This window comes from Equus asinus, chromosome 6, assembly GCF_041296235.1.
Source record: "Equus asinus isolate D_3611 breed Donkey chromosome 6, EquAss-T2T_v2, whole genome shotgun sequence".
Lineage (NCBI taxonomy): Eukaryota > Metazoa > Chordata > Mammalia > Perissodactyla > Equidae > Equus > Equus asinus.
The window spans coordinates 75,441,356-75,457,163 of NC_091795.1; the positions used below are offsets into that span (position 1 = coordinate 75,441,356).

A 15,808-nucleotide genomic window follows, 5' to 3' on the forward strand; every position below is an offset into this window, starting at 1 on the left:
AGTTATAAAGGAAGAGGAAAACGCACAAAGACAACAGCTATGAGGTAAAATTATCTGCAAGTATGAAAAGATATCTCCACATAAATTTTGCACTTCAATTTTTGTACTACATGTCAGGTATTTTGCTGTTTTATAAAAAATATTACTATGAATAAACTATTAATTTTATGTCAAACTGTCACCTTTTCCTCGTTTCTAATATTTTTAAATTAATTTTTTGAAGAAAAGCCATGTAATCTACAAATGATTTTAACCATTTTCTAATAAACATTTAAAAAAAAATTTTAAATTCACTGGCACTTCCAGAATGAAGTTAAATAATAGACAGCTAACAGCACCTTCAACTTGTTCCTGATGTTAACGAGAATTTTTAAAATAATCAAATATGCCAGAGTTAGATTTGATCTTCATGCAGTTTTTATTTTAACTTTAAATAAGATGACACTGTTTATATTTCATTAAAAGTTTTTATCAGAAAGCAACCTTGGGTATTATGAAATGTCTTATTGTATGATAAAAATGATTCATTAGTATGATATATATTATATGATATTGAATCATTCCTGCATTTTAAGAATCAACCCCTCATGGTCACAGTTTATTCTTTTAACATATTGTCTGATTTTGTTAATAAATTTACTTACAATTTCTATTTGAGATTAGTATGTAACTTTCTATTCTAAGCTATCATTTTCAAGTTTTCTTATCATATTTTGGTTTCAAATAAAATCAATACTAGCTTTAATTCTCTATCTGTATTCTAGAACAATTTAAACAGCTGAAAGTAAATTTCACCTAGAAGATTTATAACAACAAATCTACGAAACCATCACAAGCAAGGAGAGATCTGACACACTGTATTCCTTTCATAGCCAGCCCTGGTGGTCTAGTGGTTAAGATTCAGCACTCTCACCACTGAGGCCTACGTTCCTTTCCTGGTCAGGAAACCATACCCCCAATCTGTGGGATGCCAGACTGTGGCATCTGTGTATTGCTGTGATGCTGAAAACTATGCCACCGGTATTTCAAATAACAGGAGGGTCACCCACAGTTTCAGTGGAGCTTCCAGCTAAGACAGACTAGAAAGAAGAGCCTGGCCACCCGCTTCCAGAAAAACTTGCCATGAAAACCCTATGAACAGCAGCGGAGCATTGTCTGCTACAGTACTGAAAGGTGAGGGGATGGCCCAAAAAGACCAGCCAGGGTTCTGCTCTGCTGTACACAGGGTCACGAGGAGTCAGAATTGACTAGACAACACTAACAAATTCCTTTCATAACAGAGAGTTCAGGATCTGGGAACACTATTACGAAATGAAGTGAAAACAATCACGAAACACATCAGTAAACACTTCTCCCCTTAATCCCTACTATCTTTCTTCTTATCTGTTCCCAGATAAACCTCCAACAAATGGTAAAGGAAAGTTTATTTGGAGGATTACATATTACTTCTATAACAGGAATATATGTACATACTGAAATTTACCTTTCTGTTGAAAGTATATGAATTAGCTTAAGCAAAAATTCACTGAATATCTGAGGACATGTTGAAGAAAGATGCACTTGTAATCGAGTAAGAAATTCTTGCATAGCTTGTGTAGCTGTTGGACCAACCTGAAAAGAAATGAAATTCCACTGAAAACTGCTTACTGATACTATTTACAGAATTATTCTCTTAAAAAGTATCATGTGTTAAGTCAAGCGATACATACGAAGAAAAACAAAAATATTAACAGTGATAGCAGGAAATCAACTTTTTAGGTCTTGATACATTTATTTTTAAATTGAAAATTACAGATTCTATTGTCAATAATTTTTCATTATGGTTTAGAACAACTTACATTAGGTTTATTTAACTCAATACAAAAAAAGATTCATCTCATTACGTAAGAAATATCTTTATAACCCTTTGAAAAGTACAAAGGAATTATGCATTGATTTTCACAAAGAACCTTATTAATTATCCCATTTGAAAACAAAAGAACTGAGACTCAAAGAGATGAAGTGATCTACAAAAGGTCACGTAAACAAATACTAGCAGAGCAAATACTAAAGTGAATGAAAAAGACAAAACTATGAACAAACATAAAAACCCTAAAAGCTAAAAGCAAACTTGTACCAATTCACATAAAACTGCCTTCCTAAACTTCTATCTCATCAATGAAAGAAAGGATAGTGAGAACCACACTAAGTAACCTGAGGTATGTTTTGGAATGTTTTATAACACTTCTACGTATTTTATTTAATCCTAATTTGGTATGATCATAAAACCTTAGAGGAGTTTTAAAAAAATAAATTGCAATGTAATTCTCCAAACTATTTTGAAGTAAACAATTTCTAATACTGAGCATATAAATCATAACATTTGTAACCAAATTATCTATATAAAACGAAGATACCTGAAGAAAGCTTGATATTTAATAAGTTTTACTCTGTCTTAAAAAAACAGGAAAGGAGGGAAAAACACTATTTTATACAGTGGCATGCTCCCTGACACCTAGCACTACCACTAAATAGTTGTATAATGGTGGGCAATGCAGATAATGCATATTTTCTCATATGTAAAATAATGAAGTGGTAAGCAGTGATCTCAGACATCTTCACATTCCAAATTCATGTAATCTTTATGTACAATAATCACTTGACAATGCGCCTCTGCCCCCACCAAAACTCTGGCATTAATTACAAGTCGTTTCTTCTTTCTCAGTTTTTTCCTTATCTCATTTATTTTATTATGATCTACAAAATTAACACATATTCAGTATGAAAGTTTTGACTAAATTTATCCACCAGAATTTAAGCTCCAAAAGGCTCAGAGATTCAGTCTTTAGCACCTAGAACATTATCTAGACCTAGCATATAGGTAAACACACAGCTAAGAATTAAAAGATAAGCTTTCATGATAATCTTGAATAACTTTCCTTAAAAAGATGCTATGAATGCTAAATCTAGTTTTGGATGAAAAGAAATATATTGAAGTAAAAACATTTAAAAAAGCAGTACAATATAACACAAAATTAAACTGATATAAAGGAAATCTGTAGTAAGACTAAAAATGCTTATAAGCTCTGATACATATTTTTTGTTAAATAGAATATTTAATATTATAAAATGATTAAGTTAGTGAACTTTCAATCTTGACAGTAGAGGTCACTAAACATGATACATTATTTTAAAAACTTTTGTAATTCCAAAATTTTTTAAATGCTTCCCTGACTTCAGTTAAGTATTTCCAGAATGTTTCTTACATTATACAAAATTAATGCCAAAAATACATATTCACATAAATACCCAGTAAAGATCCAAGAGAAAACTTACTACCAGCTATAATTCAGTTTCAGTACAGCTATTATTACTATAAATAATTCAAGGCATTTTATTACATTACACATACAAGGCTATCATTTAATACTTTAGCAATAAAAATTTTACATATTTAGGTGCATGAAGTTTTTCTTTACAAATATGTTTATTGTGTAGCCTGGGCCTATCACTGGCTTTCAAAAGTTGTATTACCTGTGGACTATGTTGATTTGTTCCATGTGGATTGGTGCCAGAAAGAAATTTCACTAAAACATGAATCAGGTTTGGATCTGAAACCAACAGATGGGCAGTACTCTCCTGATTTCCAATGGTACTGCTGGAACCAGCTATAAAACATTAAAAAAAAAATGTTCTTAACAAATGGACCCTGAAACAATAGAAATGCAATATTTCAAACATTTTTTAATTTCCTGGAGAAAACATATTCATGGGATTACCATTTGTTAAAAGGGTCTGAATTTCCACTGCATTGACTGAGTTGGACCCATTCACTATTTTCATCTACCACAAATCTCCTGCCTCTCTCCTAATCCAACTGTGAAAAATACCTAGTTTAATGTGCATCTTATTCAGTTTACAGTCAAGTGGAAAAGAAATAACTAAACGCTTACTGCCTTTTTGGTGAGCCTATTCTTAGTAATCATCTCCCCCAGTCAGAGTATATTAGTCAGGTAAATTTTAACCCCGCTTTCCAAGATAAATTGAGCCCAAAACTATTCACTTTTGCATGCCAGTTGTATAAAGGTTGTACACTGTTAACTGATATACAGGCAACACACCAGTTTTCTAATTGAATAAAATATCCTTTCAGTTAAATCTATCTTCAGCAGGAAATAATGATGCTTTTGAACCCATATTTGGAAAATACATTCCAAATGAAAAAACAGAATAGCATTTTACACTAAGCAATGATTTAAATTAATATCTTTATCAATGTGCCAGAGCTTTCTATTTAATGAAATTAAGCCCAAGAGGATGGGGATGAAATCCACCCACCGGTTGTCATAATCTACAGATGCAATGAAGATTTCAATTCACAAATGGCTAGTCCTCGCTCTCTAATATGAACTTTGATCCCTACCTTACAACAACCTCAAGAATGTCAGATAAAACCTAGAACTAATCATGAAAAGTAACACCAACAAGCACTATAGAATAAAATGTAGGAGAGTATCTTCCTGATTTAGGGATACAAAAAGCCACAGAAAGCACTAAAAGTTCCTTTCTAAGAAGGTTCAGAGATTATTTTACCATCTTAACTTAAATGGGAAAAAGAGGGATGGGGGTGAGGAAAGTAGGAAACTTAACAGGACATTAGAATCTGAGAAAAAGCAATTATGTTCAGTGAATATGGGATTCAGATGTGAAAAACAAAACCTGAGGAATCTAACCATTTATGTTCATGAATATTATAAAGAATAAATCATTTTAAGTGCAAGAGTACTTTAAAAAGAATAACCAGCATAAAACACAGACTAACATTAAATATTTGATTTCGTACTCTAAACATAATTTTATTTTAATAACAAGTAAGTTTTCAGAAGGTAAAAATATGATTTGAACTTGTAATGGTAGATATGAGAGTATGTATATTACCAAAGTAAAGATACACAAAGGAAAGATATATAAGAACAAATTCAGAAAAGACATATTCAAATAAGGAATTCAATCATTTTCACAATTATACTACTTCCTGGAAAAATCTTTTTTTAAGAATCTAATAGCAAGAATAATAAAGTCTATGTCAGAGATTTAAAGAAATCAATTTTTGAACTTACGATTAAGCTGCATGTTTGTCATGAGCGTTAGACTATGAAGCACAAGGCACCATGTCCGGAGCAAAGTATTGGGATACCAAGCTAACACTGTGAGAAAGCTAGTTATTGATGCTGTGCAGAAAAGAGAAAAAGGAAAAATCTTTACTCAGAAAAAGCAAATGTTTACTAAGTTTTTAAAAACAAAAAAAATTAATTCAAAATTATGACTGTTTCTTTAAATCAACTCACTATCTAGTGTCCTCAAATCATACAAATGAAAAGAGTTCCTCATTAAATGTAACTAAAGCATTAAGAGTCAGTGACATTTCACGGCTAAGTTTAAAGTTCAGCCCATGACATATAAAATCAGATGTTATCATTATAAATTTGTTGTCCTTTCCAAACTACAGGCATTTCTACTGCAACACAATTTGTGTTTTACTAAAAATCCTCACATTCTGCAAAACCAAAAATTGAAAATAACAGGGCATACTGGAAAAACAGGGCTGGGGTAAACCATTCAAAACCTACGCAACTTCACAACAAAAGTAAAAGCTAAAACAACATGATTAGGTCACTTGCAAGGCCCAGATAAGAAGCACCTGTGGCAGCTGGAATAGCCAAAAAAGTTATTCACAATACACAAACATAATACAGTGCCCAGACTGTACCCTTAAAACTTCCTAAAAATGGCTGATTCCAGATGTTAGGCAGAAAATATAAAGAGTCTGGAACATCTATCCTATGAAAAGCTAACAAAAACAAAGTCATGTACTTCTAAATAAAGCCAAAAAACCTAAAAGGAGCATAAAACTGGCCACAAATGGCACAATTTCAACATCAATAAGCAAAACAATTGCAAAAGAAATGTTTTTAAATCATGGAATTTATACAGATATTTCTTTTTTTTTTTTTAAAGATTTTATTTTTCCCCCTTTCTCCCCAAAGCCCCCCGGTACACAGCCGTGCACTCTTCGCCGTGGGTTCCCCCAGTTGCGGCACGCGGGACGCTGCCCCCGCGTGGTCCGATGAGCAGCGCCATGTCCGCGCCCAGGACCCGAACCAACGAAACACTGGGCCGCCCGCAGCCGAGCGCGCGAACCCAACCACTCGGCCACGGGGCCAGCCCTATACAGATATTTCTTAAAGACATTACTTAGTCATGAATGCAGACTACTTGTGAACCAATTCATTTTAAAAACTAATTTTAAAAAACAAAAAATTTACAGCATTTTCCCCGCCTCTATTATACAAACTGTACCACGAGAGAGTGACATAACAGCATATGAAAGGAAATTTCTCTTTATGGAAGAGTTTCAGCTAATAAATGTAGAAAGAATGACAGAAACAGACGATCTTCACTTTGAAACATCTAGTGAATTGTTAATGAGTCTACGCATTAAGCATTGGTGGTGCCTGTTAACATCATAAAGAGAGAACCTACAAAATTGAGTTAAAAAAAAACAAACTCAAATCAGATTAAGCTCCAGATCTAACTACTAATTTACAAGAAATACAGAGGACATCAGGGAGACACAATAAGTAAAACCAGGACCCTGAGAATCCTGGGAGACAAACAACTAAACTTCTTTGACAAATGACTTTGCAGGGGATGAAAAAGACATGGAGGGAACCTTTACAGACTAAGAGGGATTTAAGAAACTTAATTAGTTAAAATGTATAGACTTATTTCAATAAACATTTCAAATAAAAACATTTTGTAATAGTTGAGACAATCAGAAATTTGAATACTGACTAGACATCTGATGTTAGCAAGCAATAATTATTTTTTCACTCATCTATCTACTCTTGTTTATGTTTAATGTTTTTATAATAAAGTTAAAAATAGTGATGGGAGTACAATTTATAATAATAAGTACTAATACAGTGGACAAGATGGAAACCTATTCATTAAAGCAGGGCCAGCTCTTGCTGAGACAATGCAGATGTAAGTGGGACCATGAACGAGTGTGGCTGTCACTAAGACTGGAAGACAGGCCATGTGAGAACCATGCAAGATACAGGATGCACCTCTCTAGGGAGAAAGCACCAGAAACAGACGAGCATTTTCACTTTCATAATTTCCTGTAGCCACACTGAACATTAGTTCTATTCCTGTTGAAGGATGTTATTCTAGTCCCACTACTCCCACACATTTTTGCATTTGCCAATAAAAAGAATGAACTAAGACAACTTCTATAGGAAACTGACATCCTTCTCCAATTCACCAGTTCCCCTAGAAGTTAATTTCACATTTTTAAGAAACACCAATTGCAACAGAAAAGCCTGTGAACAAGACAATATTTTAAGGAAATACAATGTAAAAATTAACAAAACATTGTAAATCTTAGCTGCAAACAGGCATAAGATAATACAGACCAGAGAGTAAGTGTTTTCTGTTCTCTTTCCTAATTAAGTCAGTGTATAAGTAAGCGCATTTTTCACTAAAGCTTTACAACCCTAATGACAAAGATTATGTACATATTAACCTAATCATTACCTTTAAAAATTATTACTTATCCTATGTTAATAATTTTCTTCCTAATAAATCTTACCTTGATTTAATGAAATGACTGGTATTCGATTAGCATTATACAAAAAAATGTCTGCTCCATTCTCTTTGTTTCCAGATGAACTAGAATTCAGGCTCAATGTGAGCCACAATTGAAGAAGTGATTCCAACTGTAAAAGAATGAAAATTGACAAGAAAAAAAGTACCTATTACATTGCGAAATATTTAAACAAAAATCTTATGTATGAATCCTTATGATTATGAGTAAATAATTCTTCTATTAAATACTTCTGCTATTTAATAACCTCATTCAGCTGGCAAGCAAACACATCCTAAAATTCTTGATGAAACAAAATTTAACTGAATTAAAATTTATAATTTACCTAATACAAATGTTTCTCTAAGTTAAAAGAGGTGATTCAAGTCTTTACAGTAGTATGTATAATATATAGCTGGAACTAAAGCAGCAAAGCTTAAAGTCATAAAAATTATAAATGACCTATCACTGAGGAGCTGTGGTTATCAAAGTATCTCCAGTATTTTCATCTGAGTATGATAAAGAAATCATCCCTGTCAGGTTGAGAATGATCTTCCTAGTTATTTTCATCTTTTATTAGGCTGGCAATAATCTCTAAAAATACACCATTTCTCCTGAAGTCATACCTGAACATGATGGACTTGAAGCATGGAAAAAAGTTTGTTGAAACAAACATTTAACATTGGGACAGATGATAACTGTATAATAAGCTGGTTGGATTGGTTCGCTGCTTGTAAACCCCCTAGAAGTGAATCATCTGTTCCAGTGGGAGACTGTGATACTGAAAATTAAACACAATTATGATTTTATACACAAAGTATCAGGAGAAATGTTAACTAGCTATTAATATCTATAGGTAAGTAAAGATCTTTTTGTAAAAGAATTAAAACGGAATTCTTTAAAATGGTTCATCATTTTATTATCTGAAAACTTGTTTTTACAACATTCCTTGAAAGTCAAAAAGACAATCACCAAAGAGAGAAGAAGCTCTTAAATTCATAGGACTTGTCCACCAAGGGAAAAGAATCTTACTCTCTAGCAATTTCTATTTTCAATTTTTTTCCTAATTAATAAAAGAGGAAAAGAAAAAAGAGAAAAAGATGAAACTTGACTAATTCTTGACAAAGTAGTTTTAGAATAATCTAGACTATAGCCCATTGATTCTTAACCTTGACAGCACATTAAAATTACCTGGGAAGCATTAAAAAAATTCTGATGCCCAGGTCACACACCAAACTAACTAAGTGAGTGTGTATTCATGGGACCAGAGAAATGTAGGGATGCTAAGAGAGGTTTTTCATTATATTTAGAAAATTATACTAAAAGGGGGACACAGTTCTGTGCAGGACAATAATCAAAGGATAGAATATATTAAGAGAAAGATAAAAATTACAAAAGGATCTTCTAATAAATTGTTTTAAGCAAGAAATGTCTAACAAAGACAAGGGCTATTTGGGGCAGTACTGAGTTGTCTGTGGTCATGGAGAGGCCGACTCAACAAAAAGGACCCCCATATTACATAGGAGATAAGACACAACAATATTAGTATAATTTAGTGTACTAGCAAGTAAGTAGTGTAATAGTAAGTATTGTAATACTAAGATTATAGAACACTAGACTATTTTTTCTGTTTTTCTCCTTTTTTTCTATACCTCCTAAGGCAAGAAATAAATGAAGACTGCAGGTCAAAAAAATTCCATTTAACATAGGAAGATCTAAAAACCCAAATTTCCCTAATGAAATGGGTTGTGAACTCTCCTTCATAGGAGAAGGACATAATGTCTTTCCTAGGTTCTAATTAGTATCTACTCCTTTACTCACCATGACCCAGAGAAGGTGAAGTGATTCCTAGGCCTAAGAAAAATACACATCTCCTTAGCACAGCTGCTCAATCTTTGCCTTTGAGAGACAGATTATCTTAACTGTACTCACCTGACAGGAGGAAATTGACCCAAGTCTAGCACTGTACATTAAGAGTCAGCAAACTATAGCCTGATGGCCAAATCTGGCAGGCTGCCTGATTCTATTAACACAGTTTCTTAACAGCCATGCCCGTTCATTTATGTATTGTCTATGGCTGCTTTACTGCTAAAAAGTCAGAGGTGTGTAGTTGCAACATACACAGTACAGCCCAGGAACTCTAAAATATCTACCATCGGGTCTTTCATTATAAAAGTTTGCCCTCCTTTGATAGAGATAATTAAGTAGTACACTCTCTCAATTATGCAGTTCAATTTGCGTCCAACTGGCTGTCACCCTTACCAAGGTTTTCCGTTCTAGTCTTTAAAGATGATAAAGATGTCACTACTTAAAAACTCACTTTATCATAAATTTAGATATAATGCAATGAACTCCCAGGTAGCTAGCTATGCAGACTTCGCTAGGAATTTCATTACCCTCAGAACACCACAATAACAAAAACATGATTCAGGTTTTTGGATTGAACTTAACAGCACTACATGGATGTATTTTGTTCCCCCATCCACTCTCACGATTTGTTAATCTTTGTCTTATTTCTCAACTTGCTACTAACTCAGCAAGGGAGAGGCTGTAAATACTTAGCCCACTCAGACTCACACCAGACATGGCATGTAGAAATCTGTCCTTGCTGAGTGCATCCGAAAATAATCAAGAGATAAATTATTCATTGCAATGCACTAAGAATGGTGACTTTTTACTTACATGTAGGAGATGTATTTGTTAATGCCTGTAAAATGGAATCTGCTTCCAGGGTGGACATCATTTTCAACATAAGTTCTGCCTGTTGTTCAAGTCCAACTTCTAGGCGAGCATCTAGAGCTAAAAAAAGCAATTAAAAGGAAAAAGAACTAGAGTGATAATTATTATTCATGTCCTACCTCCTATAATAAAATGTTGACATCCAAACCCAAAACAGGGTGAGGAGTCTGTCCTCACGTAAGAACAACAGAGCCACAGCAGGTAACAGCATCTGTGCCAAGGAGGCTAGAGATGGGAGAGTGGACATATAGACAGAAGCAGAACAAATAAGTGAAGTAATAATAATGGAAGCAAATAAATTAAGGATAATGAGAACCAGGCTCTTCACTGTCAGGGAAAAGAGATACAAATATGGAAAAGGAGAAAACTAAAATGAAGCCTATGGAGTTAGATTAAGTGATGGATTGATGTGAACTCATGGCATTCTTTACAGATAGACTGATAGACAGACACACAGATATAAATACAGGTGCAAATGTGCGCAGACACAACACACACACACACACACACTCCCTAAACTGGTCCACCAACAGAGCATGGAAACGGCCACCAAAATAGCAGTAAGTATACCTAGCACTCAAATCTTGGTTTCTTAATCACATTTCTCCAATAAAAAGTTTTGAAATACCCTTCTCCTCCCTGCTGAAGTGGCTAGTTCTCAGTCTGGGGAAGGGAAAGTAAATGATGAGCCTGGGGCATCTTGCTGCGCCAGAAAACAGGGAAGTGCTCAAAGAAAGATGAGGAAATGTCAAAAAGAACGGCTTAAAGGAGATCCCACTGGTCAAATCTGGGACAATCTAAACATCAAAATAAATAATGACAACTGTGAATATACTTAAATGTCATGGCCATATATTTAAAAATAGCTAAAATGGTAATTTTTATGCTATTTATATTTTATCTCAAGAAATAACAAACCAACAAATAAAAAAATGATGACAACGAATTATAGCCCACTGAATAAAACAAGAAACCATGAGTCTATTCAAAACTAAATGAATAAACTAATAAATTTTTTAAAAAAGAATAGTTTCCAAGTACCATGCCACTCTAGCCCCCAAAAAGTTTTTACCAAGGGGACAAGACTAACTTTACAGTTAGGGGAAGATGGGCAGGCACCTCCTTAATCAAGTAATTAAACTTAAAACCACGAGTAGTGGGAAAAATTAAAATCATGAGCCACCTAAAAAGATGCCATAAGAAAACCTGAGCATTTCACTTTTGTGATATTTCTGCCAAAGATACATGATCACAGTTTAATCATTAGGAAACAACATACAAACCCAAACTGAGGAACATTCTACAAAACAACTGGCCTGCAATCTTCAAAAGTATCAAGGTCATGAGAGTTAACTCTGCGGAACTGTGGTAGACTGAATAAATCTGAAAAGATATGACACTAAATACAATGTAGGATTTTGCACTGGATCCTTGTGCATAAAGGACATTAGACACAACTGCTAAAATTTAATGTGGTCTGAATGTTAATACTGATGTTAATTTCCTGATTTTGATGGAATGTGCTTCCTCCTAATGTGTTTATGGAGAAGGATGTCCTTTAAAACAAATAAAACAAAACAAAAATAACATCAGATTAGCAACTTATTTCCAAACGGGTCAGAATAACAAACTTTCTCTGTATTATTCTTGCAACTTTTCAGTAAACGCATGATTGTTCCAACTTTAAGAATATATATCTCTCTACATATATTTATATATATATAATATTTAATATATATTTATATTTATAGAGAGAGACAGAGTTTTGTTTTTTTTTTGGTGAGGAAGATTGTCGCTGAACTAACATCTGTGTCAATCTTCCTGGTTTTATACGTGGGATATGCTACAGCACAGCTTGATGAGGTCCACACCCAGGATCTGAACCTGCGAACCCTGGGGCCACCAAAGCGGAGTATGCAAACTTAACCACTAAGCCACCAGGCAGGACCCAAGAAAAGATTTCATTTAAAAAAAAAAGGTCTGATACATTCTACATGATTAGAAGAGTACAAAAATAATATTCAATGTGGTTTCATACAGTTTACAAATAAAATACAAGTTTATTATAAAAATACATAAATAAAAGCACAATTAATTAAAATTACTGGCAAACTCATGTGACTCATTAATGTATTTTGCTAGGTGTGATTTTGAGAAATAAAAGATGGACCATAAATGGAAACTCCTCCAAACTGACTGACAAAGAAACATACAGCTCTGAATGTCACTTTCACGGCATGTCTGTGATACTAAACCCTCTCAGCATATACTCAGGCTTGACTTCTCAAGGGACAAAGCGTACATAAATTTAGGATTTAAGAACAGCATACGCCTTAAGATATGAACACACACTTACCCTGAGACACTGAAACACTAACTGTCTGTGATCCATTCTTCTCTGTATTTGCCGGTGGCTTTGCTACAGGAATTCCAAGACCTCCAATGTAAGGATTGTAATTGTAGGTGCCATAATCAGCACCCCAATAGTCATACCATGTACTGCTTATTGGCTTAAAAGAATAGAAAAAAACTGGTTTATTTTTGCCTCTTTACTAAGAGTAACATATTATTCATCTTATCTAAACTCAAACATGGCTACAAAATAAACATTCTCCCCACCCTTTAAATTCCCAAATCTTAATGATCTATAGGAATGGCTCAGTCTCCTCATTTTATACCAAAATACAAAAATACCTTACTTATTTAAAACCTGAGAGATAACTAGCATCCTTAATAAAACTTCTTACACACAAAAAGAATAGCTATGAAGTATTAGGGGTGTACCTCCTTTAAAAAATGTTGAGGCTAACATAGAAGTAGAATCTGCAATGAACTCAGCTTGGGTAAGCTTAAATTCTGCTTGAAATGTTCATAATCCATAACTTTACTTCCTCATGCTTATCAGTGGTTCTTACTAATATATAAAATAATATTAGTGGCTATATTAATGAAGTGATATAAGTTTTCCTTACACTATCCCACTGGTATTATTAAAAAACTACTATAGCACCTATAGCAATCTAATGCACTTTGAGTACACTGAATAATGGGTTACATTTGGTGATAAATATGTATACTTTCCTCTTTTAAGTAATTAATAAACCAAAAGTGTAAGATAACAGATTTTAATTGGAAAGAATACTCTAGTGTATCATACCTTAAAAACTTTGGCTGCAAGAGGATCCTTTTCCAAATCAATATCTAAAGGATCAATGTCAACTTCCATTAGATCTTGAAGTAGCTCAAGATCAATTTCTTTATCTTTTTCCAAAGAGGAAAGAGGAGGCGCACCTTCAAATAATTGAAAGTGATTTTATTGATGGAGTATATAACATAAAATTTAACCACCATGTTGCTTTTAATTACAGAAAAAGTTATTTTACTTGTATGTAACATATTTGTTTATACTGACATAAAAATCTCTAAATTTTTATACTTGACAATTAAGCATAAATATGCAACTGGAACACATAATATGAATGCAATAATATTTGATTTCCCAGAAAAAAAATCCATGGGATCAGCCTTTGTTGAATCAAGTTACATTAACTTAGCTACTAAAAACAATCATTAATCATTTCTAGAATGAATAATATTATTCATTTTGTTACCTCCAATATGTAACTCATTATGTTACATCCAATATTTCAGGAAATGATACCCAGTATTAAAGTGAAAAGGAAAGATTTAAGTTATAAGACACCTACTCACCTTATTTTTCTATTATGAGTTAGAAATTATTTTGCTCTCAGATGTCTCCAAATTCTTAATTAGCCTTCTATGCCTTCCAACCTTTACCCTCCCGTCCTCTCACCCTCTTGTTCAACATATATTTATAGACTGCCTAGCAAATGAAGATTAATAAATCAAATTTCTACCCTCCAATAAATGAATAGAGGTTCAGAGGTGAGGGTAAACAGTACAGAAATTAAAAAAAACTACAACATAAGTGCTATCAGAGATAATCAAGAGTGTTAAGGCAGCACCAATGGCAGTGTCCAACTTTGCTGGTGGTGATGGAAAAAGCTTCTTGGAGGAGGGCATGCTTTTATGGGAATCTTAGATAAGAAGCTCACCATGCAAATAACAGAAGGAAGTCTATTCCAGATAAAGGGAATATCATGTAGCAAGGATAAAATCATGAGAGAATGTAAGATTAAGGTATCACAAGTGGTTGAAATAACCACAGTTATCTGGCAAATATAGGATAGTAATTAAAACAGTCTTGAAAAGCAGGGAGTGTGCCATGAAGAATTGTGCATGCTAAGTTACATGTATAGTTTCTAAAAAGGCAAAAAAGAAAACAGACAAAGAAAGAAACAAATACACCAAAAAAAAGTGGATCTTAAACAACAAGAGCCTTTAACCTTGATATCTTCACGACTGCATATCTTTAATTGTTTTCTAGGCTGTAATTTCTTCAACATAGCCAAATCAGGCCATATCAAAATAACCAGGACATTATGAAAGCATAGCAGTTTATTATAATGAGGATTAGTTTAGAGAATCAAAACAAAACATATTTATCAGGAAAATAACTGATACTGTTACCAAGGCCAAAGATCTAATAGAAAAATATAGAAATTAATTTTATACTTCACTAACATTCTTAATTTTGAAATATATTTTCATTTAAAAAAAGAGCTAAAGGATAGTTTAAATGAAACATAATTCAAAGAATGTACCTGTCATATCATGTGTTAAAGGTTCATCTATAGTTTCCAGCAACTGAACTGAGGACTGTTGAAGGGAGTCATCAGAGTCGCCAGCTGTTGCACCTACATCCTCACTCACAGTTCCTTCCTCCATGGCTTCTGCAGCTACTGGAGCCAGTAATTCTCCTGTATGTAAGGAGACAGTCCTAACTGCTTTAATAATTTATAAATACACATCCAAACATAGGAAAGTCTATTTTCTCCTCCAGTTTAGAGAATGACAGCACGTATGCTCTAAAAACCATAAAGGATTCTGAGGCAAACGGTTCCCCACCTACCTAAGGAAAAGCTAGAACCCATGGCATTACCTTCATATTGTAAAGACAAGTAGCTAGTAGAAAACACAAGACGTATAATATGAACAAGAAGTTGTTATAAACACTTTACATATATTAACACATATTCACCAAAACAACTTATAAGAAAGGCACTTTTTTTCCCGTTGTTTTATAGATAAAAAACAGGCAGAGAGAGTACCTTCGTCAAGCTCACATAAAGAACTAGTAAGCAGCTGACTGATGGTATTAATAGTGAAGCTGACTAGCTCCGATATCCCTGCACTTTAACAAACTGCTCCATAAAGACTTACATTTATACAAAAAAGTATTTTTTGTATAAGTGGTTGCTACTGCTATAATGTTAAAGAGAGCTTTTATACTTTTGGGGGTTATAGTATCCTTTAAAGATTAGTCTAGCAATAACATGCTAATTTTGACATACCCTATGA

At 33.5% G+C, this 15,808-nt stretch overlaps 1 protein-coding gene across 17 annotated transcripts in view; it reads right to left on the bottom strand.

The window, feature by feature from the left end:
* Positions 1-15,808, bottom strand: part of BIRC6 (baculoviral IAP repeat containing 6) — a 223,946-nt gene that overhangs the window by 100,777 nt on the left and 107,361 nt on the right. For all 17 annotated transcript variants that reach the window (XR_011504108.1, XR_011504109.1, XR_011504110.1 and 14 more), the window contains 9 exons: positions 15,052-15,207; positions 13,524-13,657; positions 12,723-12,876; positions 10,310-10,426; positions 8,254-8,408; positions 7,634-7,760; positions 5,100-5,210; positions 3,514-3,647; positions 1,484-1,611 (listed from right to left, as the gene is read on the bottom strand). Coding sequence is in view for 14 of the 17 variants with exons in the window: in XM_070512298.1 (XP_070368399.1) it covers positions 1,484-1,611; positions 3,514-3,647; positions 5,100-5,210; positions 7,634-7,760; positions 8,254-8,408; positions 10,310-10,426; positions 12,723-12,876; positions 13,524-13,657; positions 15,052-15,207 (1,216 nt within the window). In the remaining 3 variants the exon portion in view is untranslated. The remainder of the gene's footprint in view (positions 1-1,483; positions 1,612-3,513; positions 3,648-5,099; positions 5,211-7,633; positions 7,761-8,253; positions 8,409-10,309; positions 10,427-12,722; positions 12,877-13,523; positions 13,658-15,051; positions 15,208-15,808) is intronic.